This window comes from Geotrypetes seraphini, chromosome 2 (assembly GCF_902459505.1).
Source record: "Geotrypetes seraphini chromosome 2, aGeoSer1.1, whole genome shotgun sequence".
NCBI classification, from domain to species: domain Eukaryota; kingdom Metazoa; phylum Chordata; class Amphibia; order Gymnophiona; family Dermophiidae; genus Geotrypetes; species Geotrypetes seraphini.
This window is the reverse complement of record NC_047085.1, coordinates 514,529,247-514,554,438: the sequence shown is the minus strand read 5'-3', so window position 1 is coordinate 514,554,438 and position 25,192 is coordinate 514,529,247. Positions and strand designations below refer to the sequence as shown.

At 41.0% G+C, this 25,192-nt stretch overlaps 2 protein-coding genes and 1 pseudogene across 2 annotated transcripts in view; all 3 read left to right on the top strand.

Annotated features, from left to right (window-relative positions):
* Positions 1 to 25,192, top strand: part of LOC117355269 — a 193,054-nt pseudogene that overhangs the window by 56,150 nt on the left and 111,712 nt on the right.
* LOC117355248 (oocyte zinc finger protein XlCOF6-like) overlaps positions 1 to 25,192 on the top strand; it is a 127,599-nt gene that overhangs the window by 89,032 nt on the left and 13,375 nt on the right. Inside the window, exon 3 of the mRNA XM_033933538.1 lies at positions 6,385 to 6,495. Within this exon, the coding sequence (XP_033789429.1) occupies positions 6,385 to 6,495 (111 nt within the window). The remainder of the gene's footprint in view (positions 1 to 6,384; positions 6,496 to 25,192) is intronic.
* Positions 67 to 25,192, top strand: part of LOC117355249 (zinc finger protein 420-like) — an 818,521-nt gene continuing 793,395 nt past the window's right edge. Inside the window, exon 1 of the mRNA XM_033933540.1 lies at positions 67 to 314. Coding sequence (XP_033789431.1) covers positions 156 to 314 — 159 coding nt within the window. The 5' untranslated portion in view covers positions 67 to 155. The remainder of the gene's footprint in view (positions 315 to 25,192) is intronic.

Below are 25,192 nucleotides of genomic sequence, written 5' to 3'. Positions count from 1 at the left end.
TCAGAATGATCTCTGGGGCGGGAAGAGGAGTGGAAGGTTCCGCCCCCTAGCAACGGCACAGAGATGGCAGAAAGGAGGAGTTTCGGTTCATTGCTAGAATTTTCCTGAGGGCAGGAAAAGGTGATGGGCTGAATTTTCCACTCAACAAAGTCTTTATGATCGGGAGGAAAGAGTCGTCCATCTTCTGCTGGAGCCTCAAGTCCCCAGTTTCTTTCAGCTTCTGCTCTTCTCACTACAAGCACCAACCTGGTCTAGAGGAAGAATCCCAAATGTCCAAAGCCCAGAGGGAAATGGCTGCAGGAGCTTCTGCTCAGGTAGGTTCTTCCCCTCCCCCACTCTTCCTGGCAGGGTTGGGGGAGGGGACTTGGAATGACACAGCCACACTCCAAGGGACTAAAGTCCCGAAATCTATCCTATTCGTGTCCTATCCGTTTCCGAGTCATTGAGGCCGATCAATTTAGTAAAGCTTGTCTATGCAAATGATCCAATCGTAAATATGCTGCTATTAGCGCTGAAACATCGATGGACGCGCGTGTGCACTGTATCCATGCTGGTTTTGAAGCTCATAACGCATGCGCTAGCTCTGTGTAAAAATGGGGCGTGGTTTAATCACAGACGTCATTAGCTATATCTGCCGTGAAGCAAAAGAAACAACTAGCGACACACATGCACGCGACAATCTAGCTGGGGGAGGGATAGCTGGCCCTTGAAAGTTATATTTGATTTAGGATTTTTTTGTTATTTGGCATTGATATTTGAAATGTACAATGCGCAAGGAGAGCACGGGGTTAATCCGCGATTTTCTTGCCATGCGCATTAAAAAGCAGAGATTCACTCCCGCGCTCGCTATGCGCATTCCGAAAAAATAAAAAAATATTTCTAACGCTTATGTACATGAAAGTTTACAAATATTTAAAGGTTTAGATAAATTTTGGATTTTTGTAGGGAAAGATATATATTTTTAATGGCGTCCTTAACATGCACGCATCAGTTGTAGCCGGCGAGGATGTAAACGACTGATCCTCAGCAATCGTATCTCTTTGGACAGGAAAGGCCAGTCGGTTTGGACGAAATGGTTTAATGAATCGACGCGTTAAGAAATTTACATGCCTTTTGCTCATTCGGATGGGGTGCGGATGGAGTCTGGAGAAAAGTTAGTGAATCGAGCTGGAGTCGGAAAGTGAGCGCAAATCAAGTGATTCACTAACCTGCCCAATCGGGCTCGATCAGGACAAGTCTGATGAATTCAGGAATGAAAAATATGCAGATGGGGGCGATTGGAGGAACGCCCCCATCTGCCTGCACGGATCGCTCTTATGCGATCTGTAGATGGTCTGCGCATGCCCGTCTGAGATGAGACCTTCTTTTATAACTTAAAACTTTTTTTTGTTAGTTTTTAGCCCTGCAAGCCCGTGGTTTTAAACCACTTTAAACCCGTGGGTTAAAACCTCGGACTCGCAGGGCAGGGAAGGGCAGGAGAACGGCGATGCAGCAGGAGAGATTTGGGGAAGATCGAGGCAGAGTAGGGCAGCATTCAGGGCGAGTAGGCAGGAGAGATTGCAAGCTTCCATTCAGAAAGACGTTTTCGACTGGTCCCCACCAGTCGCTTCTTCAGGTGATCGGCCAGCCCAGTTGGATCGGAAATTTGGTGTTGTGAATCGTGTCCCAGCCTACTATGCATGTGTTTCACCTCATTTGCATGCACGGATTCGAAGCGTATCGCAGGAGAGGTAAGTGAATCAAGCCGGAGGGAAATTTGATAGTAAAGGGGTCCCAAACCGATCGGTTTGCTTTGTGAATCTTAGTTTGGAGCTGGGGCAATGGAGGATTAAGGAGCAGCCCTGGGCTTCCATTCAGCCTCTCCTCACCTCATGGTCCAACACTCATTCATTCAAATGTGATTCTGTCCCTTATTCATCTTCTAAGTGAGTTACAGATAAAATATAATGGGAATAAAACGTATCTAATGTAGAACATATGGGACTAAAGTAAAGGAAGATGGGGAGGAAATGCAATTAATATAGGAGAGACCAAAGGCTGCATTTTGACTGGTAGGAACTAGAGGAAGATTGAAATGTCAAATGGCAGATTCCTATGGGGAGAAAAGTCAGATCGTGGGAGCCCTGAATGGAGAATGCAAATGATCACTCTGCTTCAAATGGAGCCCCCTCAGATCAGGGATCGGACTTCTTTAAGAGAACTTTGACCACCACGGGTACAGAGTTGTCTTTTCAACATGTCTCATAAATAGCTCTTAAGAAGGCCTTTGAAGCCGTTTAGATTATTTTCTTCTCTTACTGAAGCTGTCGAGATATTCCAAAGCTCGGGGGCAACTGCTGAAAAGAGATTTTGTCGCAGAGAGGGGGAATGGTAAGTAATCTGCAATCTGAAGATCCAAGGAGGCGGAACATTTTTTAATCAATTGAGGAGATTTAGTTGCATCGTTTTAAAAGTTAGTCATGAAATTTTATATGAAATCCTATGTTATTACATTTTACTTGATAAGTTCCACGTTTAGGTCACTTGGCAACACATCCATGCTCCATATGTACGCCTCCCCCAACTTATGTGTATCATTTATACAATAATGGCAGAAGGCGCTGAGGGTGTTCCTGGTTTGTGTTTCAGATGCAGGTGAAGTTTGAGGACGTGGCTGTCTCTTTCTCCCAGGAGGAGTGGGAATATTTAGATGAAGGGCAGAAGGAGCTTTACAGGGAGGTGATGAAGGAGAATTATGAGACTCTGATCTCCCTAGGTAAGGACTAAAATATTCAACTAATACGAGACATCTTTCTGCACTTCCTTTGTTCCAGAAACCTCCAAGTATGATCAAGATCTTTTTGTACTAATCTCTATCTTAAACTGACAGCATGAGGGCTCATAAGATTATCTTGTGTGTCCTACAAGTTTTTTCCCTTTGAAATCAGAGACAGATTATTCTCTGTTTCTTGAAGAAGAGCTAAAATGCAGGGTCTGAGTAGCCCAAATGGTCAGAATCTGGCTGTAGAAGATTATATTGTACCTGAGTCCAGTGCAAATTAAGGTGTTGTGGTCATCGATCTCTGCTCAGCTTATAGCATTGTCTGACCATGGACTGCTCCAAAAGCTGCAGAATTGTCTCCAGGATCACCATGTGACAAGAAATCCTCACCAACTTCTGTTTCTATGTATTAGAGCAGGGTCTTTCAAGGTGTGCGCCATGGCAAGATTCCAATTCCCTTCATAAATATACACTAGAATAAATGAGATGTACGTCGCTTATTGTGACAAACCTGTAGCCAGCTTTGTCCCTATAAAGGATAAAATCAGCACACGGTCCCTGGTCAGAAGGGCTGACCAGGTTAAAGGTAAAAGTTTGGAAATGGCTGACTACCCCTCAGACAGTGAGGTAGAGCAGGAGAGACAAGAACATAAGAATATCCAGCAGAGAGCGCTGTCTCATGGTAGGTACTTCAGAACGCCGGTGGGACTCTTATTGAGAAATGGAGTCCCAATCCTGCAAGGTACACACATTTCCCACCTAGGAGGAAGCTGTATGATTTCCCTCTTTTCAACCTTTATCTTGCTTTTCGTCCACATATCTTGGAATGAAGCTTCAATATAATTTGGCTCTTGCATAACAGCATCTCTTTGAAGAATTTACAATATTCTCTAGAGAAAAACATTGAGACGATTATCTGGTCACTGTGATAGGACCAAAATTTAATATGGACCTAGAGAGCAGCATAATTATATGCTCTGAACAGCCAAAATGATAAACCCATCCAGTTTTGAAAATCGGACACCTACAGGAAGAAACTTCCTAGATTACTGTGTTTATAAAAACATGATGGCAGATAAGGTCAAATGGCCCATCCAGTCTGCCCATTCACAGCATCCACTATCTCCTCCTCTCCTTAAAAGATGCCACATGCCTGCCCCACACTTTTTTTTGTCTGTTCGATTTATTGTGTATGTTCTCTTGTGAACTTTGCATAGTGCGGTATAGAAATCAAGTTTTCAAGTTTATTAGGATTTTATATACCGCCAATCAAGGTTATCTAAGCGGTTTTACAGTCAGGTACTCAAGCATTTTCCCTATCTGTCCCAGTGAGCTCACAATCTATCTAACGTAGCTGAGGCTATGGAGGATTAAAGGGTAAATTCTATAAGAAGCGCCCAAAAGTCAGGCACTGTTCAGCGCAATTCTAGTAAAATTGGGTGCTGTTTAATGAACCACACTGAGGCGCCCAAGAAATAGGTCAGCTCTAGGTACAAGTAAACATTAGGCGCCTAGCTGAGTGCATAAGCACGCTTAAGAGCAGTGATTCTGGAACAAGGCTCCTAACATGTAGCCATGCCCGCGCCTAACATGCTTAGTGCCTATTGTTTTGAAGGCCGCCTAAATTTTTAGAGGCACCTTGTTACAGAATCGCGCTTTCTTGTTGTTCAATTTAGATAGTGAGCAGAGTTTTGGTTCTATTCTGCTCATAGGTGCACTGAAATGATAATTGTACAAATATTTCCAATCAAATATTTTTTATTAAAATTTTACAGACATTCCTGAGTCATAAGGCATTTATTTGTACAATGGAGGCACATTACAAATCAGGTTGTAGAAATGCAACTTCCGACTTAACGCCCTCAAAATTCTATTCTGCTAGGTTCACTTATATATACCTAATATATGATGACATTTTACTGCCTGCATATAATTGGTCAAGAAAACTTGATACCATCTAAGGCGCTTGCATGCATATTGGGGGGAGTGTCTTTCCCCCTCACACAAGAATTTCTAAAAGTTACATTTTAATACTAGCTTATCTAATAAAGAAAAAGTATTACAATATAATCTACTTACAGAGGAACTATTATCCATACACACAGCTTTAAATCATTTCTCCTTAAAAGTCAAACTGCTGCTCCCATGTTACTAAGTCACTTAAGAGCATGCACTGAGAGAAGGGGAGTGGCCAATCCACTCCCACAAAACCTACATTTTCCTATATGAATCCTCCAGTACAATTTTTAGAGGTAATTATATTTCAATCTGAACCCTTGAATAAGAAAGTTCCTACATTAATAGTTTACTAAAATTTAATTATTCATATTTGCATTTTGTATATCCAATTAGTATTTCTACCTTTACCCTGCAAAAAAGGAGAGGGAACTCCTTCCCTTGGAATGTAATCTCTAATCTCTCTAGTAAGAAGAAAGGTCCATCTCTATAGCAACCAGGTCAAAGGCCAAACACATTGAAACAATGGAACTTCATAAAACTAAGCTACAGCCTGGGTTTATCTTCTCTGGTCTTCAACAGAGCTTAACTATTAATTCTAGTGACCTGAGAGAAGGCCTACTCCTGTTTCCAGTGACCTCAGTACAAAACACATATTTAGATCAATATATTATCTGGTTTATGTTCTGGCTTATCCAATTGTAATTTTATAGAGCCACTCATAAAGCCTTCTCTTGGATAAGTCCCTGTCTTATCAATATATATTCCCTCACTAGTAAAATCCAAAGTGATGAGAAGACAGCATAGTTGCTATTTTATATTTCATGTTTGCCTATTTCACCACATATCTGTCCATTTTTAATAGGCTGCCATGCCTAGGTTCAAAGGGGCCACATAAATAGGCGCCTATCTAGAATTTGGGCCTAAGTGACTTGCCTAGGGTCACAAGGAGTAGCATGGGGTTTGAACCCATAACCCCAGGTTGCTGAGGCTGTAGCTTCAACCACTGCGCCACACGCTCCTCCATAAATAACTATCTGACCCTTTCACTGGAATTGGCTGGTGTTGAACCAGATCTTTCCTTCTGTGAGGAGTCGTGGATTTGGTCTAAGACTCCAAATATGACTCTTAATTAGCACTCCACCCTCACTGAGGAAAGGACCACCTTGAGCACAGCTGAGGTTCAGGAGATTTAACGAAGGCAACTTCTGTTTTCACAGTAGGCAAACAGATAACTTGGCTACAAACCATATTTCTTAGAAAGATAATAAATTTCCACCACTATGTCACTCAGACTGGAATTGGCATTAAGCAAAATAGATTCCTATCAAACCCCAGAGTTTGATATAAGGGAGTCACAGCTCCTATGGAGGTGAGTAGGCAGGAGCTGGTCGTGTCTCACTTAGGCTCTCTGCCTGCTTTTACATTTTTAAACATTTGTAGAGCAGGTTTTTAAGTGGCATCTTAAAGAGGCCATTTTAAGCTCTAACAGTATGTCAAGCTGTATCTGCTGTACACTGCCTTGGGTGAATCTCTTCATAAAGTTGGTTAATACATGCCAATAAATAAATAAAATTCATCATAGCTGATCCTTTGAACCTGCTGCATATTTTTCTTTGAATAAAAGAGAAGTATAACTGAGTTTTCATGTTTATTCCTGGAAACAGGCGCTGTAAGGATAAGTCCTGATCTGTTATCATGGATTAAACAAGATGGAGAGCCAAATATCCAGGATCCCCAGGAGTCGGGAGAGAGAGAAGTTAGACATTCAGACACGGGTAAGTAACAAAAACTCTACAGAATGATATGGGCTATAGTAATAACTACTGAAGGAGTCTGGGACTGGTTTTCCTGAGTGTTGATCTAATCTAATCTAATCCTTAGGTTTGTTTACCGCATCATCTCCACGTTCGTAGAGCTCGACGCGGTTTACAGTAGGAGAAATAGGAAGGAACTACAATAGAGGGTTAGAGGTAGAAGTATGAAGAAAATTTAGAGGACTTGGGATGCCAAGATATAAGAGATTCCTAAGTTGGAGGGAGACTTACATTTAGCTGCAGACCTAACTTATCTCATGTTCTAGCCTGCCTGCACAGGGTGTTTTAGCTTGGGCATTCTAGCTTCGTATGGCTATCTCAGCATAAACGATATTGTATTCCGCCCTCCTGGACAAGTAACAGAAAGACAGCTGGGCTTAGATAAGTGACCTGCTAATGTAAGTTTAGGACCAATGATTGTTAAGAAAAGTAACACGTGAAAAGTTTTTTTCTAGAATTCAGTTGTATAGCCAGAAGAATGTATAAATATCTCTGAAACTTCCTGGTTTCGGGACTTCTGAAGTCAGCTTGGGGCTCAGGAGTCGCATACGTATGCTAATAAAACCTGTTGCTTTCTTTAAGTCTCTAAGTTTTGTGGCTGCCCAAAGTGACCTTTCACTACAATACAGAGTAAGAGGAGGTATTTCAGTGTACCGGTGAGCAATAACTACTCTACAATATAAGAAGGTCTTAGAGTACAGCTGAGTAATAATAACTATAGAGAGTAAAACAAATGACTTATCTGTACGGAAAGCAGTATGGCCCAAATTCTGTAAGTAGCACCTAAAGTTGGAGGCGACCATTTAGATAAGTGCCTAACTTAATTATATAACAAGACCAATTAAGGGTTTTAATTGACACTAATTGAATGCTAGGCACCTATCAAGAAAAAATGATTCTATAACATGGCGCCTCTAAAATTTAGGCGGCCTTCAAAAAATTAGGCACTATGCATTGCATGTTAGGCATGGGCATGGTTTCGTAGATTCTGAGGCAGCCGAAGAGAGTCGGGAGGTGGCTGGGCAGAGTCAGGAGCACGAGGAGAGCGGAGGAATAGCAGAGAGAGAGGCAGGCAGCACATAGAGAGGGGCAGAGGCAGAGAAAACTCCGACCACCCCTCCGACGCCAGCAGCACACCGCAGCCGAACTCCCCCTTAAAAGGGGAGGAGCCAACGGCGCACAGCCATTCGGCACGCGGAGAATGCGAGCGGCAAAGGCGCTCGCCTTAGCGAGAGCGCCTTTGCGAAGGGCCTCAAGAAGGGCAGTCAGTACACCAAGGATGGGCAACAAGGTAAGGAAGCCAACAATAAACACAGCTAAATAACCAATAAGAACATAAAAGCAAAACCAAAGCAAACTAAGCAGACACAGAGGGCACTTACATACGTAACAACAACAGCAGGACACACGTAAACTGCTAACTTAAAGTAGGAGCACCAGCCAACACAGAACACCACAACACTACTCAATACTAGACAAACGCAACACAATTAGGAGTAGATACAGAGCGAAACATATAACAAGGAAATAAAGAAGTAGCAAGCAGCAGGCACTGAAAAATACACACACACTCACACAAGCACAAAGGAACCAGGGAAATAAAAGAGAGTACTCCAAAAAGGCAGACAGCAATGGAAGCAGAGGGAATCCAGAAGATGAGCTTTCCAGTGTTCTGCACGGTCTGTCATATGTACGACTACCTGCCATCGGGGAGACAGTCGCGTGTATGCGGTCGGTGTCAGGAGCTGAAAAGCTTGAAGAAAGAAGTCAAGCGACTGAAGGACAAGATACAGGAACTGGAAGGTCTTCACTTCACAGAGGACCCAATCAGGACAGCTGAGGACTTCATGAGAGAGAGACACATTGAGGAAGAAGTCAGGGAACTCGAGGAATTCATTGAGGAAGCCTACAGGAGGAGGGTGGATGAGAATGAACTTCAAAGGACAGATGAAGTTACACCAACATGGAAGAGAGAACAAGAGAAGGATGACTCCGAAGTAGACGCCCACAGAGGAAAACCGCAGAAAAGGGCAAGTTGATGCCCAGAAGAAGAAGCAGCAAAGCACTCCGAGGACATAGACCTGCGACCGAAGCGAAAATTGAAGAAGGGAAAGTCAGTGATCCTAGTGGGAGACTCAATCCTAAGGAATGTAGACAGCCACATAGCAAGTGGGAGAGAGGATCGACTAGTGACCTGTCTCCCAGGAGCAAGAACAGAGGAATCATGGACAAAATTGGAGAGATCCTGGAAGGAGCAGAGATGGAAGAGACTGTGGTAATGATATACATCGGGACAAATGATGTCAGCAGGAGAGACTACAGAAGAAGTGTACTGATAGAACAGTTCAAGGTTCTGGGAAGGAAGTTGAAGATGAGGACCCAGAAGATAGCATTCTCAGAGATTCTACCAGTACCGAGGGCAGATGTGAAGAGGCAGACGGAACTACAATCAATAAATGCATGGATGAGGAGATGGTGTGAGGAAGAAGGGTTCCACTTCGTGAGGAACTGGACAACGTTTTGGGGCAAGAGCAAGCTCTTCAGGAGAGATGGACTGCACCTGAGTGCGGCGGGAACTAGACTTCTAGCAAACAACGTCAGGAGAGGAATAGAACAGGTTTTAAACTAAGTAGAAGGGTAAAGCCAACAGTCGACCAAGTGTCGACGATTCGGAAGAAGGTATCCCGCAAAGATACTAAGGGAGAAAAATGCTGGGAAGAAACAATGGGCAAAACACAGGAGTTGACTACCCCAGAAGAGGAGGATAAAAGGATTGCAGCATAAGAGAAGAAAATAAAGTTCGAAGCACAGGGAAAGGAAATGAAGACAAAAAAATACCAGGACCTAAATTGCACATATACTAATGCAAGGAGCCTAAGGAACAAAATGGGGGAACTAGAAGTCATGGCCAAAACTGAGAACATAGACATCATTGGGGTCTCTGAAACATGGTGGAATGAAGAAAACAAATGGGATACAGCACTACCGGGGTACAAACTCTATCGCCAGGACAGGTCAGGTCAGAAAGGAGAATGAATAGCCCTATACATAAAAGAAAGCATACACTCAACTAGAGAGGACACAGCAGCGACGACCAACAATTTAAAATCGATATGAGTTAAAATACCGGGAAGGAAAGGGCCCGAGATAAAGATGGGCCTGTACTATCGTCCACCTGGGCAAACCGAAGCTATCGATGAAGAAATGGAAACCGAGATGAAGCAAGAATGCAAAAGCGGTAACATGATTATTATGTGAGACTTCAACTATCCCGGGATAGACTGGAGTCTTGGAAGCTCAAAATGCGCTAGAGAGATCGGATTCCTGGAGGCTATACAGGATTGCTTCATGGATCAACTTGTCAGAGAACCGACGAGAGGGAATGCCACTTTGGATCTAATCCTAAATGGGCTAAGAGGCTCTGTGAAGGAAGTGGAAGTAGTGGGACCGTTGGGAAACAGCAATCACAATATGATCAAGTTCAAAGTTGAAGTAGGAATACCGAAGGGAAAGAGAACCAAAGCCACAACTTTTAACTTCAAGAAAGGAAACTACGAAGCGATGAGAGTAATGGTAAGGAAGAAATTTAGGAACACTTCAAAGAAATGGCAGACTGTAGAGCAAGCCTGGTCTTTATTCAAGGACACGGTGATCGGGCCCAAAATCTGCATATCCCAAGATTCAGAAAAGGGTGCAAAAAGAATCGAACAAAAGACCCGGCGTGGATAACCAAAGAAATGAAGAAAGCGATAGGTGATAAGAATTCATTCAGGAAATGGAAAAAGGGCAAAACTGAGGAGAACTGGAACGAGCACAGGAAGTATCAAAAAGAATGTCACCGTGTGGTTAGAAAAGCCAAAAGAGAGTATGAAGAGAGACTAGCCAGGGAAGCACGAAATTTCAAACCGTTCTTCAAATACGTTAAAGGAAAGCAACCGACTAGGGAGGAGGTGGGACCGCTGGACGATGGAGACAGGAAGGGAGTGGTGAAGGAGGAGAAAGAAGTAACAGAAAGACTTAACATGTTCTTTTCGTCTGTATTTACAAAAGAGGACACATCCAACATACCGGAACCTGAGCAAATCTTCAAAGGAAACCAAACAGATAAATTAACATCCATGGAATTAAACCTTGAAGACGTACGTAGGCAGTTAGAAAAATTAAAAACTGACAAATCGCTGGGCCTGGACGAAATTCACCCAAGGGTTCTGAAAGAACTAAAGAAAGAAATAGCGGAACTACTACAGCAAGTTTGCAATCTATCCCTGAAAACAGGAGTGATCCTGGAGGATTGGAAGATAGCCAATGTTACACCCATCTTTAAAAAGGGATCAAGAGGTGACCCGGGGAACTACAGACCGGTGAGTCTGACCTCGGTTCTGGGGAAAATGGCGGAAGCGCTGATAAAAGACAGAAACTTCTAAACACAAGCCAACATGGCTTCTGCAAGGGGAGATCGTGCCTAACGAACTTACTTCACTTCTTTGAAGGAATTAACAAACAAATGGACAAAGGGGACCCTATAGACATTGTATATTTAGATTTCCAAAAAGCCTTTGACAAGGTACCCCATGAACGCCTACTACGGAAACTGAAGAACCATGGGGAGGAAGGAGACGTACATAGATGGATCAGGAATTGGTTGGCGGGTAGGAAGCAGAGGGTAGGAGTAAAGGGCCACTACTTGGACTGGAGGAGGGTCACGAGTGGTGTCCCGCAGGGCTCGGTGCTCGGGCCACTGCTATTTAATATATTCATAAATAATCTAGAAACAGGGACAAAGTGTGAGATAATAAAATTTGCGGACGACACCAAACTATTTAGTGGAGCTCGGACTAAAGAGAACTGCGAAGAATTGCAAAGGGACTTGAACAAACTAGGGGAATGGGCGACGAGATGGCAGATGAAGTTCAACGTTTAGAAATGTAAAGTATTACATGTGGGAAGCAGAAACCCGAGGTACAACTATACGATGGGAGGGATATTATTGAATGAGAGTACCCAAGAAAAGGACTTGGGGGTAATGGTGGACATGACAATGAAGCCGACGGCACAGTGTGCAGCGTCCGCTAAGAGAGCGAATAGAATGCTAGGCATAATCAAGAAGGGTATTACAACCAGAACGAAAGAAGTTATCCTGCCGTTGTATCAGGCGTTGGTGCGTCCGCATCTGGAGTACTGCGTCCAATATTGGTCACCGTACCTTAAGAAGGATATGGCGATACTTGAGAGGGTTCAGAGGAGAGCGACACGTTTGATAAAGGATATGGAAAACCTTTCATATGCTGAGAGACTGGAGAAACTGGGGCTCTTTTCCCTGGAGAAGAGAAGAATTAGAGGGGATATGACTTACAAGATCATGAAGGGCATAGAGAAAGTAGAGAGGGACAGATTCTTCAAACTTTTGAAAACTACAAGAATGAGAGGGCATTCGGAAAAGCTGAAAGGGGACAGATTCAAAACCAATGCTAGGAAGTTTTTCTTCACCCAGCGGGTAGTGGACACCTGAAATGGCCTTCCAGAGGGTGTGAAAGGACAGAGTACCGTATTAGAGTTCAAGAAGGGATTGGACAATTTTCTGAAGGAAAAGGGGATAGAAGGGTATATAGAGAGCTAATATACAGGTCCTGGACCTGATGGGCTGCCGCGTGAGCGGACTGCTGGACACGATGGACCTCTGGTCTGCCCCGGAAGAGGCACTTCTTATGTTCTTATGATGCCTTCTTACAAAATCGCTGCTCTTAAGCGTGCTTAGGTGCTCGTATAGCCGCCTAACTTTTAGTCGTGCCTAGAACTGGTCTATCAGCATGAGTCATTATGACATATTTTATTTTTCCCCCTCAAAATTTCTTGTTTAAGGTCATAAATTTTGTGTTTCTCTATTAATTCTGCATTTCTAGATATAGCTATATATTTTCACAACTTTTCTTTTGGAGTTCTTTATAAGGAGTTTTACAAACCTGCAGGTTTTTCTATTGTTCTGTCTCCTAGAGCAGTGTTCGTCAACCTATTTACACCTATGGACCGGCAGAAATAAAATAATTATTTTGTGGACTGTAACACTATTTTTTCCATTCAATTTCATATATACACACAATATAATCTTATTAACAACACATAATGGTTAAGCTCAAAATTAAACTACACAAAGAACACTGTATGCTTCTCGACATTCATTCCTACTAGAACACAGATAACTCCTATGCACATACTGGACCAAAAACTAAAAGTACTAATATATACAAACAAACCCTAAGATGTAAGACTCTGCATGCAGTACAACCCCAGAGGAAAAGAACAATCACATTTCTTTCTGAACAGTGCAAAATACAATTGACACAATTCAATCACTAAATTCAAAAATAAAATCATTCCCCCTACCTTTGTTGCCTCTCTCCCTCCATGCTGTGCCTTACCTTCTGGCCTGGTTTTGCCTGGCCGTTTTATGCCGCCCCCGGTGTTATCTTCGGGCCGGTTCCCTCTTCCTCACTGATGCACTGCACAATGCTGTGGGCAACGGCTCCTCGCACGTCCCGAGCCTCATCTTGCGATGTCAGAAAGAAGGCTTCCGGTTCAGTCGCTGCCTGTGGCTTTGTGCACTGCGTCAGTGAGGAAGAGGGAGCCAGTCTAAAGATAACACCACATCGATCGCACCGCAGACCGGTGGTTGAAGAACACTGCCCTAGAGCACATGTTGGATTGTACATGGAGACTTCAGCTTTGGCTTAAGGTTATGAATTCAGGAAAAGAGTATCAAAGAGAACATTTATGTTTGCTGTTCAGCAGAGAAAATGGCCATTTTGGGTCGCACTACACTGACATCATCACGTCATCATCAGTATGCACCCAGGTGAAACAGACACAACACTGAAACAATGCTGGGCATAGAGAATGACCCGGGGAGGAAAAAAAATCTGGTTGCCGCAGGTACATGGATAAGGCTATTCACCGCCCCATTGAGCGGTGAATGAGCCTGTCCCCGCAGTTAAGTGAGGGAACGCATGCAAGATATTTCTAACCCCTTGCAATCGTGCAGACCAGCAACCCCCTCACTCCCTTGCATTCGCTGTGGTCCGGGCATCTCCCTCCCTTCCCCTCACCTTCTCTGGCGATTTTCTAATCTAATCTAATATTTGTGTGTCGTGTACACCTAAACAAGCTCTAGGCGACTTGAGGAAAGGAAAAGGGTTAGGGTGGAAGGAAGGTGAAGAAGGGGGACAGGAAACATAAAACTTAAGCGAATTAAGTAAAGGTCAGGTGCTTATGATGATCCTAGAAGAATTAGTTGTCAGAGAGTGAAGTTTTCAGTTTCTTTCGGAATATGGTATGGTATGACATTATGCTCTCATCTTCAAGTTGGATGTCTCCGAGTGAGCTCATGAACAGGTTGAAAAGGATAGGTGAGAGCGGTGATCCCTGCGGAACTCCACAGAAGGCCCTCCAGTTGTTGGAGTAAACACCGTCTTTTTTGAGTGTATTCTCTGTTCATGAGTAAGTCAATGAACCAGCACAGTACCGTATCTGTTACCCCTGTCTCAGAGAGTTTTGCCAAGAGTAATTGATGATTGACTGAGTCAAAAGCTGCGGATATGTCAAATTGAAGAAGTATTGCCTGACAGCCTGTACTTAAAAGTTGTTTGATTTTGGTTAGTCAGGTCAGGATGAGTTCTGTGCTGTTGTCTGAAACCAAATTGAGTCTGATGAAGGCATGAATGTTGCTCTATGTATGCTGTTAGTTGTTTGTTTATGTGGGTTTCAAGAAGTTTGGTGAGAATGGGGATGCCAGCGACGGGCCTGTATTTGAGGGAGTTCGAAGATTTAGGAATTGGGGTTAAAGCTATTTTTCCCATTTCTTCCGGTAAGCATCCTTGGTTTAGGGATTTGTTCAGAAGGGAGTTGATCCATATGATAATTTCCTTGGGCGCTGTTGTGAGGAGGTAGGGGGCAGTTGTCTAAAGGGCTGCAACGGGTGGCCAGTTTGCTTAATAGTTTTTGTGTGTCAGAGATAGACAGGGTAGTGAAGGTGGACCCGATGAGTTCGGCCTTGCTGGTTTCTGTGGATTGTTCAGGTGCCATTCTGGGATGTGTTTGTGCTGGTGACTTGCTGGCTGCAGTTTTGATCTTGTTCAGGAAGTAATCTGCTAGCTCTGGGCTGTGGGTGTGTAGAGGTGATCTGTAGTGTTTTGTTTGGGGGGGAGGGTGGTTAGCTGTTTTACTAGTAGGAATAGTTTTTTGTTGGTGGTGGTTCCGGTTCCTATTATGTTTGCGTAGTAGCATTTCCTGGCTTCTGATATGTTGAACTTATATTTGTTGATTGCTGCTCTCCATAACCTTCTGTGGTTTGGTGCTCTCTTCTTTCGCAATCTCCTTTCTAGTCGTCTGCATAGTTTTTTTTCTGCTCTTAGTGATTCTGTGTACCAGGGGTAGGTCCGGCTTTGTATTATTTGGCGGGGGCGTAGGGGAGAGAGAACATCCAAGGTATGGATTATGGACTTGTTCCAGTTTGCTAGCATTGCTGTAGCGCTGTTTGAGGAGATCAGAGATGTTGTTACTTGCCTCCAGAAGAGGTCTGGATTGAGTTTTTATCATATCAGTTTTTGCTTCTTTTGCTATTTTATTTAAGTGGTTTTCTACTGTGAGGTTCAGGTTGAATTTGAGAAGGTAGTGGTCAAACTAGGGCAGGGGTAGGCAATTCCGGTCCTCGAGAGCCAGAGCCTGGTCAGGTTTTCAGGATCTCCACAATGAATATGTAGAGATGGATTTGAAGCACTGCCTCCTTGAGATGCAAATTTATCTCATGCATATTTATTGTGGATATCCTGAAAACCTAATCTGGCTCTGGCTCTCGAGGACTGGAATTGCCTACCACTGGACTAAGGGATAAGGGACCATTTGATATTTGTGGTGAGGTTGGCGGGGGTAGTAGCGAGTAGGTTGTGTGTCCTTTTTCGTGAATTGGACCTGAGGACACGATAGTGATTTGAAAGTCTTCAAGTCGGGACCTGAGTTTAGAGACATCGTTATTGTTGGTCAGTTCGAGAGGTAGGTTGGCATCTCCTACGATGAGCAGGTTGGTGTGTTGGCATGCCAGGTTTGCTATTATTTCTAATAGTTTGGAGACTGTGTTTGAGTGGGGGTTTGGGGGCCTGTAGATCAGAAGAATTCCTAGGTTGTATAGCGTGGAGTTGGGTTTATCCTCTAGTTTGCAGGTTATGTATTCCCGATGTGGGTGGATGGCTGAGTCCAATTCTGTGATGGTCTCTGTAGGTTATTGCTAGTCCTCCTCCTAGGGATCTGGAGTATGTTGTATCCTTGCGGGAACAGGTGCGGAAGTTCTGGGCTATTTTGTTCTTCAAGCCACGTTTCTATGTTATTGGTTGTGATTAGTTCATTTAAGAGGAGCAGTTTATTTGTTACTGACCTTGCATTAACATACATGCCTGGGATTGAGGTAGCAGTTTTGATGTGATGTTTGCTTTGCGAGGAGGTTTTTTCCTTTGTTTATTGTTCTTATTGCGTTTGTTCAAAAAAATGAGTATGATCTTCTGGTGGTGTCCCTGTTGATTGCTATGTGTGTTCAATCTGAAGTGAAAGGCTGCTAATACTTTAACTCACTGGAGGCCCGATGTGATAATAAAAAAAACATTATATAAAAAAAATAAAAAACATTAAGATTACATTGTATATTCCAAACCAAATAACTTTTTATTCCAGTAATTTGTATTATAGCAGCATTTGTCAAATCAGAAATAAATCAGTTTGGACATATACAATGGAGAGAAAAACCCTCATACCAACAGTGCCGGCATCTGCAAGCATGGCGCAATCTCTCTAAGGAACCTCTGCCAGAGCATGGGGGTTTTATATAGAAAGTATCTTTTTTTTTCTCAGACCCTTCCCCTGGCTGGGAATATGTATCACCCTATTGGATAAACCAAATGCCTATCTAACCCTCTCCTAGTCCACACCTCCATTCTGTCCTGGGGAGCCCTGGACAGGTATAGCTTCTAGAACTTTCTTCTTCTTGAAGTTTCCATTCTTCACACAAGTACAGCAGTGCCTCCGCGCATTAATCTGGCATCACTTTATCATAATAATAATAACTTTATTTTTATATACTGCCATAGTCAGACGACTTCTAGGCGGTTCACATCAAAAGAAGGCTGGACATTCAGCGAATTACAAATGCATAGGGGGGAATGTTACAGAAGAAAAGGGTAGTAAGGGGAGAAAAAGTAAGAGGGGTTGTAAGGGGAGGGAAGTGAGAGGGGTTGCCTGAGAGATTGCTTCGTGTTTGTAGGGGGAAAAGCGTGGTGAGCGAAGGTCAGTCTATTTAGGTGATGAATTTGTCAAACAGAATGGTTTTGATTGATTTTCAGAATGCGTTGTAGGTCTGTCTGGTTTTATTTATGTAGTTTCCCAGCCAGGATTGTTGTTTGTTAGCTTGGAACATGAAGGTTCTGTCAAGGAAGGATTTGTATTTGCAGCCAGTGATTTTAGGATAGGCGAAGATGTTGTTTCTGGTTGTTCGTGTGGGGTTGTGTAAAGTGAAGTGTGTTTGCAGGTAGGAAGGTGCTAGGCCCCAGATTTGTTTGATGTAGATTCATGCAAATTTGAACTGTATTCGCGCTTCTATTGGTAGCCAGTGCAGTTTTTTGTAGTATGGGCTAATGTGGTCGTTTTTTTTCAGTCCGAAGATTAGGCGAACTGCAGTGTTTTGCACTAATCTCAGTTTCTTTATGGTTTTTTGTGGGATACCCAGGTAGACGATGTTGCAATAGTCCAGGATGGATAGGATCAGCGATTGTACCAGTAACCTGAAGGATGTTATGTCAAAGTATTTTTTAATAGTCCTTAGCTTCCATAGTGTATAAAAACATTTCCTCACTGTTAAGTTTGTGTGGTCAGCCATGGTCAAGTGTGTGTCTAGTGTGATACCCAGAAATTTTTATGGTTTTGGAAATCGGATTTTCGTGGTCGTTTATTTTTCGTGATGTTCTCGTTATTTTTGTCGTTATTATGTAGTGTTCTGCTGACTGGCATTTTTTTCTTTCAGCACTGTTCATTGTCTTTCCAGTACTGGTTAGTGTCCTTGAGAGATTTCACAGCAAGAAATCTACACACTCACATGCCACCCATTTAGCATCTCAGCATTTGAACTGAAACCAGTTTGCACAAGCCCGTGACTAACAATTTCAGCAAAATGTAGGACTAGGTCTCACAACCTGTAAAAGGCTCCTGTCATCTATCTCAGTTCGTTTGTTGTTGTGTGGGTTGCCATGAGGTGGTGGGTTACAGCAATGCAGTTGATATATAGTAACGATAGGATTAGCGTGATTGGGGTTCTCATTTTGAGATCTGTGTGTCAGGGTTCTTCTCTTGGTGTATGTTGTAGAGATCAGTCGTCGCCTTTCCGTCGCCTCCCAAAGGATCGCACTAAGGTGCTTTAACAATATTGTTTAAATGTTGTCAAACTTTCAGAATTTGCAAATTTAATGTGCTGAATTTGGATTTTTTTTAAATGCAGAATTTTGAAATTTTTTTGCTCAGAATTCCGCCAGGATTAATCAGTAGTTCAGATAGCGTAGCTGGTTTTAAGAAAGGTTTGGACAAATTCCTGGAGGAAAAGTCCATAGCCTGTTATGAAGACAGTGGCATGGAATGCTGCTACTCTTTGGGTTTGGGCCAGGTGCTGGTGACCTGGATTGGCCTCCGTGAGAATGGGCTACTGGCCTTGATGGACCATTGGTCTGACCCATTAAAGCTATTTTTATGTTCTTATTTTGGGGAATTATGGCCTATGTCAAGTCTTTATTTTACAAGATGGTTCATGGTCTTGCCTTGAGTTGACTTGATTGTCCCAGGACAAGCAGGCAGCATATTCTCAACATATGAGTGACGTCACCAAAGGAGCCCCGCAGCGGACAGCCTTGCAAGCAGACTTGCTTGAAATCTTTTAAGAGCTTACGAGTGCTGCACTGTGGATGCGTGAGTGCCTTCCTGCCCAAGTCAGAGCGCGTGTCTCCTGTGAGGTACCTCAGTTTAACGTTTTCCATGGAGCCGAGAAGTCCCGTTTGCTTCAGCTCTGCAGTTCTTCATTGCCTTCTCGCGCCGCTGCTTTATTATTTTCATGAAGTCGCTGTGCCGGCGCATCTTGTATGTTCTTTCTTTAAAAAAAAAAAAACAAACAACTTTTTTTTCTTGCCTTTATTCGGCCGAACCTTGTTCCTTCGCGGGCTCCTCTTTTTTCTATGTCCCGGGCTCTTACCGTTTTTTTTGGGTTTTTTTTTATATTCTTTATTCATTTTCAAGATTACATTAAGTGTTAAAATATTCATTCATATTAACAAAAATTCATCACTTAGAAACCATCATTGATATAATACATATATTTTTATCCCTCCCACCCATATATTCCATTATCATTTAAGACATATAATAATAATATTCTCCCCTCTCTACACCTTAAATTGATAAATATAAGGGAAACAATTTCAATTAGTCCTTACAATACTTTGTTAATGGTTTCCACACATCTGAAATTTCTTGAAATATCCTCTTTGTACTGCAATAAATCTTTCCATTTTATAGATATGGCACACCAAAAACTGTAATTTAGTCTCCTCCAAACCTTCCAATTATATGTAATTTGCTGAATGGCAACCCCAGTCATAAGTAATAACTTATTGTTCGCAGAAATCTGACTTTTTGCTCTTATTTCCATACCAAATATCACAGTATCATAGGATAATGCCACTGGGTTATCTAATAAATTATTAATTTTGGTCCCAAATTTATTTCCAAAAATTCATAATAAATGGGCAATGAAACAATAAATGATCTAAAGTTCCTGCTTCTAGATGACAATGCCAGCATCTATTAGACAAAGAACTTTCTAATTTTTGTAACCTAACAGGGGTCCTTAACGCTCTATGTAACAGAAAAAAACAAGTTTGTCTCATAGATGCCGACACCGTACATCTCATCCTCCAAGACCAAATTCGTGGCCATTGAGATGCATTAATTTCATGCTTGATCTCAATACTCCAAATATCTCTTAGACCAGTTTTTAATTTCTTTTTAGTAAATCCACTTAACACTTTTTTTTTATTTATTTATTTATTATTTTCAACTTAAATTTCAAGTATTACACTTGTACAGAAAGCAAGAATAGAATAGATATCAAATACAGTAGTAATATAATTCCTAAATTAAACAAATATACTATTTATGCTCAAGTCCACAAATTAAGATCCAAGAATTAAAGAAAATTGGCGACATTATCAAGAAAGAAAATTATAATATAATATTAAGAAACTGAGAGCTATAGCAATGAGATGGGGTCACAATATCCCAAATATAGGGCTCAAAGATTGTTAACATTCAGACGAGACATAGCCACGAAATTTGTCAATTGTAATGGTTCAAAAAACACATATTTAAGAGTACGATAATATATAATACATTTACACGGGTGTCTCAAATAAAAAGTTGCCCCCAAAGATAAAACCCCAGGTTTCAAAAGAAGAAATTCACGGCGGCGCCTTTGCGTCTTCCATGCCAAATCTGGGAACATTTGTATTTTATAACCAAGGAAGCTTTTTTGTCTATTTTTAAAGAAAAGTTTTAACAACCATGTTTTATCAATTGGCAAAGCTAAAGTAATAATCATAGTGGCTGGTGATGCTAAATCCTTCTCAGATGTTTCTAAGATCTGTGATATATTTAAGGGCTCTTGATCTGAAGATTTTACTTTTGGTTGTTGATTTTGTTCTTTATCAGGCAAATAATAGACCCGTGAAAATGGTGGTAATGAATCTTCGGGTATCTCTAAGTTCTCCACTAGATATCTCTTAAGCATATCTCTAGGTGTTACTAACTCAAGTCTTGGAAAGTTAATTAACCTTAAATTATTACTGCGTGAATTGTTCTCAAGCATTTCAGTCTTCTTCCTTAGGTTAATATTGTCTTTAACTAAGGCCTCTTGAATTTGTTTCAATGATACAATTTCTTTTTCTATTTTTTGAATAGATGAGTTAGAAGTATTTGTTTCTTCTCTTAAATTCTTCAGTTCCTTATCATGTTCCTTAATTTTCCTTTCAATTTGTTGAAGTGTAGGAGTAATATTTTTAACAAAACCAGCCATTAAGTCCCAAATAGAGTCTAAAGTCACTTCTGCAGGTTTAATCAGTTCAATTGGAGTTTGTGTAAATGTAGAGTGCTCACCGTCCTGAAGTCCTTCGAGGGGTGTCTTCAGCCCTTCCCCCTCATGTTGAGATGGTATTCCCCCAGATACCTCCATGGGGGCCCTAGAAGGTGGGCCCCAACCTCCAAACTCTCCAGTGAATCCTTCCTTGCCTCTGGAGAGGAGAAAACCAATGAATCCGGGGTTTCCCCGCCCCTGGGAGAGCTGGTCGTCTGGGGTTGCGGGGGCGGTGCCCTAACGTCGGGGCTCAGTGTGGTGTCGGGCCCAGGAGCATCCACGATGGGTTCGCCTCCCTGTGTTCTCTGCGGGCCGCCATCCGACGTCGCTGCGACCTCCTGCATGCGCCGCAGGAGTTCTTGTATATTCCCGAGACCCGGGGCTCCAGGACGCCGCGAGGCAGAAGCGGCACTCCGGCCCCGTCTCTTCGGCATCGCGGTAAGTAATTACCGTTAGAAAAGTTGAAAAACACAATCCTGGGACACGCAGTTCAGCGCGTCCTGCTCTCAGATCGCCATCTTGGGTAGATTATATTATTTAAATCCACTTAACACTTTATACCACTGGGCGGCCTGGTGACCCAAGAAGTCTGTCTGAAAACAAAGAAACTCCATACTATAATGATTATTAAGGTTTTTCCAATCAGGGAACCCCACCTGAATGGCATGCTTCAGTTGCAACCATCTAAAATTTTCTGAATTATTAAGACTAAATTTATGTTGCAACTGTGAAAATTCAAGCATAGCACCATTAGAAATAACATCATCCAATATACGTATTCCTGCTATCATCCAATGCTTCCAGACTAGCCTTTCTCCGCCAATTTGGATCTTGGAGTTTACCCATATAGACTGATTTGTAGATTTATGGATTGGAATAGTTGTTAAGTTGCTTATATACCGCAATGTTTTCCATGTATCAACTAGTATGCTATTATCTTTACTATAGCTAGGCAGTTTGATACTGAGCACATGGCACAGATGCAATGGAGACATGAGTTGCCATTCTAACCACAACCAGTCAGGGAGTTTTTCCATGAGTTCTGGGAGGACCCAATACATACCTTGGCGCAAAATATAGGCTTGATGTTACCTATAAAAATTTGGAAAATTTACTTCTCCCTCTGAAATTGATCTTTGTAAGGATACCAAAGCCACTCTAGGAGTTTTACCCATCCAAATAAATATTAAAAGAATACTATTTAATTTTTTTATAAAAGGACCCTTGAAAATATACCGGCAACATACCCGGACACATTGAACGCGCTTCCGGAGGAAGTGATAAGCCAGAACTCGGTAAAGGGGTTCAAGGAAGGTTTGGATAGGTTCCTGGAGGATAAGGGGATAGAGGGGTACAGATAGAACTTGAGGTAGGTTATAGAAGTGGTCAGAAACCACTTCATAGGTCGCGGACCTGATGGGCCACCGCGGGAGCGGACCGCTGGGCGAGATGGACCTCTGGTCTGACCCAGTGGAGGCAACTTCTTATGTTCTTATCTGATAACAAACCACAGGTGAAATCATCATTTTAATAGTTTGGACTCTCCCCCACCATGAAAGGTGTAAAGGATTCCATTGCTCACACATCTCCGTAACCTTCTGCAATAACGATTTTTCATTTATTTTCATTGTTTCATCCAATGTATTTTTAATCCAAATGCCTAAATACTTTATTCCATCCTCTTTCCAAAGAAAGGGAAAAGAATCAAACAAACCTTTTGTACAATGAACACTGAGTGGAAGAATTTCTGATTTATTCCAATTTATCTTATAGCCTGAAAATTTTCCAAAATTCTCAATTATTTCAAGTAAGCAAGGAATGGTTGTCTCCGGATTTCTCAAATAGAGTAATATATCATCTGCATAAACCGAAATCTTATATTCCCGATCTTTATGAGAAATACCCTTTATCTCCTCTGTTTGCTGAATAGCTAATAACAAGGGTTCCAATACAATATCAAAAAGCAAAGGAGACAAGGGACAGCCTTGTCTAACCCCCCTTTGCAACCTAAAACCTTATGAAAAATTATTATTAATATACAATTTAGCAATAAGGGAGCTATACAACGCTTGAATCATTTGTATAAATCCTGAACCAATACCAAACCACTCCATCACTCGATACATAAAGGTCCATTCAACACGATCAAAAGCCTTTTCTGCATGAAGTGATACAGAAAAAAATAGATCCTTTAAGGCTTTAGACAAATTCAACATATGCAATGCCAGCCTAGTGTTATTAGAAGAATATCTTTGAGCAACGAATCCTGTTTGATGCATACCAATAATAAAAGGGAGAGCTTTAGCCAAACGTATAGCCAAAATCTTAGGTAAAATTTTCCCATCAACATTAATTAAAGAAATAGGCCTGTAATTTGATACCAGTGTGGGATCTTTATTTGGCTTTGGCAAAACTATAGTTAATGATTCAGCCATGGTACCCATAATACAACCTTTAGTAAGTTGAGTCCGATATAAATTTAATAAATATGGTAACAGGGTAATTTGAAATGATTTATAAAACTCTACAGTAAAACCATCTCCACCTGGAGCGGATCCAACTCTAAGGGACTTCAATGCTGCTTGCAATTTATTTATTAATATTGCCTTTTCTAAACTTTCTTTTATATGCTCAGGAATTTTCGGTCCCGTAATTAATTTTAAAAATTTCAAACCATCCCTTTCTTTATCTAAATAAGGCTCAGAAGAATATAGGCTTTTGTAAAAATTTAAAAATTGTTTTAAAATCAATCCAATTTGAGAATAAGTATTCCCTTTTTCATCTTTAATCATCACTATTTTTGTTTTCCGTTTTTTTGCTTTTAGATAATTTGCCAATAATCTTCCCGCCTTATTTGAATTTCCATAATACAATGCCTGTTGAGAAAATAAATCTTTTCTAATCAACTTAGAAGAAATCTCATTATATTTCCCTTTCGCTTTCATAAGGTCTTGTAATGTGTAATATTCCCATTTTTCAACTAATTATGACTCTAATATCTTTATATCTTGTTCCAAACTATAAAATTGTTTTTTAATTTGTTTTTTAAGATATGCAGAAAAAGAAATAATTTGACCTCTCATGGTTGCCTTAAAAGCATCCCATAATGTTTCTATAGAGATATCCTTCGTATTATTAATTTGAAAATAATCATCCATTTTCACTTGTATTTCCTCAATAAAATTTGGTTCCACCAGCAATGTATTATCAAATCTCCATATAGGTCTACTATCCTCTTTATAAATTATCTTAATTTTAATCCACACCCCACCATGATCAGACAAAATAATTGGATCTATGGAGGCTTGTGTTACTTGTTGAACTAATGAATTTGAGACCAATATATAATCTATTCTCGAAAAAGATTTATGAACATGGGAACAAAACGAAAATTCCCAATCATTAAAATGAAATATTCGCCATATATCTTTTAAATCACAATTTAGTACCAAATTATCCAATCCTAATGATTTCATGCTTCTACTAGGTTTTTTGTCCATATAAGGATCTATGACAGCATTAAAATCCCCAGCCACAACTAAATTTGAAGCAGCCAGTGGTAACAATAATTTTTGTAAAGTTTTAAAAAATTCAATTTGGTTTGTATTAGGTGTGTATACATTGAACAACGCCACTGTAGTATTTCCCAGATTCATGTCTACATGTAACCACCTTCCCATGGGATCAGCTGAAATAAATTTGAAAGTAGCATTACATCTTTTATTCACCAATATTGCAACTCCTGCTTTCTTCTTTATAGCTGGGGCATAAAAACAATGTTTTATCCAATTATCTTTTAATTTTAGAGACTCTAAAGCTGATAAATGAGTCTCTTGAATATAACAAATATCTATATTTTGTTGCTTCAAAAACAAAAGTGTTTTCTTCCTTTTTATTGGATGGTTTAAACCATTAACATTAAGTGAAAGAATTTTAAGCTCCATTAGTATAATTATTACTATCAAATATGAATTTTAACATCTTCTGCAAAGCATAACTTTCCTGTAGATATTTCATTTCCCTTAAAATACTATAAGATACATCCCTCCCCTCCCTTGATTCCTTAAAAATTACATTAATAAAATCCCAAAATCCCCTCCCTAATCCCTCCCTTATCCCACCCTTTCTCATAATGCGATAACTTGAAGACAAACAATCAGACCAGCCCCCTTCCCCCCAAGCAACTCACTTCACTGTTTCTTCTATATTAAAAAATTGATCCAACCATATATTTAAATTCCTACTTTCCCCTTTATATATGTCTCAATTCTATTATATAAATTCCCATCAAAAAACATTCCCATATAGAATTATATAATTTAATATTTATACTACTAAGTATTTAAAAACCAAAAGCCCAAAAGAATTAAAAAGTTCTTCAAAATTCCCCTTAATGAAATTGAATTAATTTTATAGCTATAAGTGTAATATAATTAAATACATTAATTCCAATTG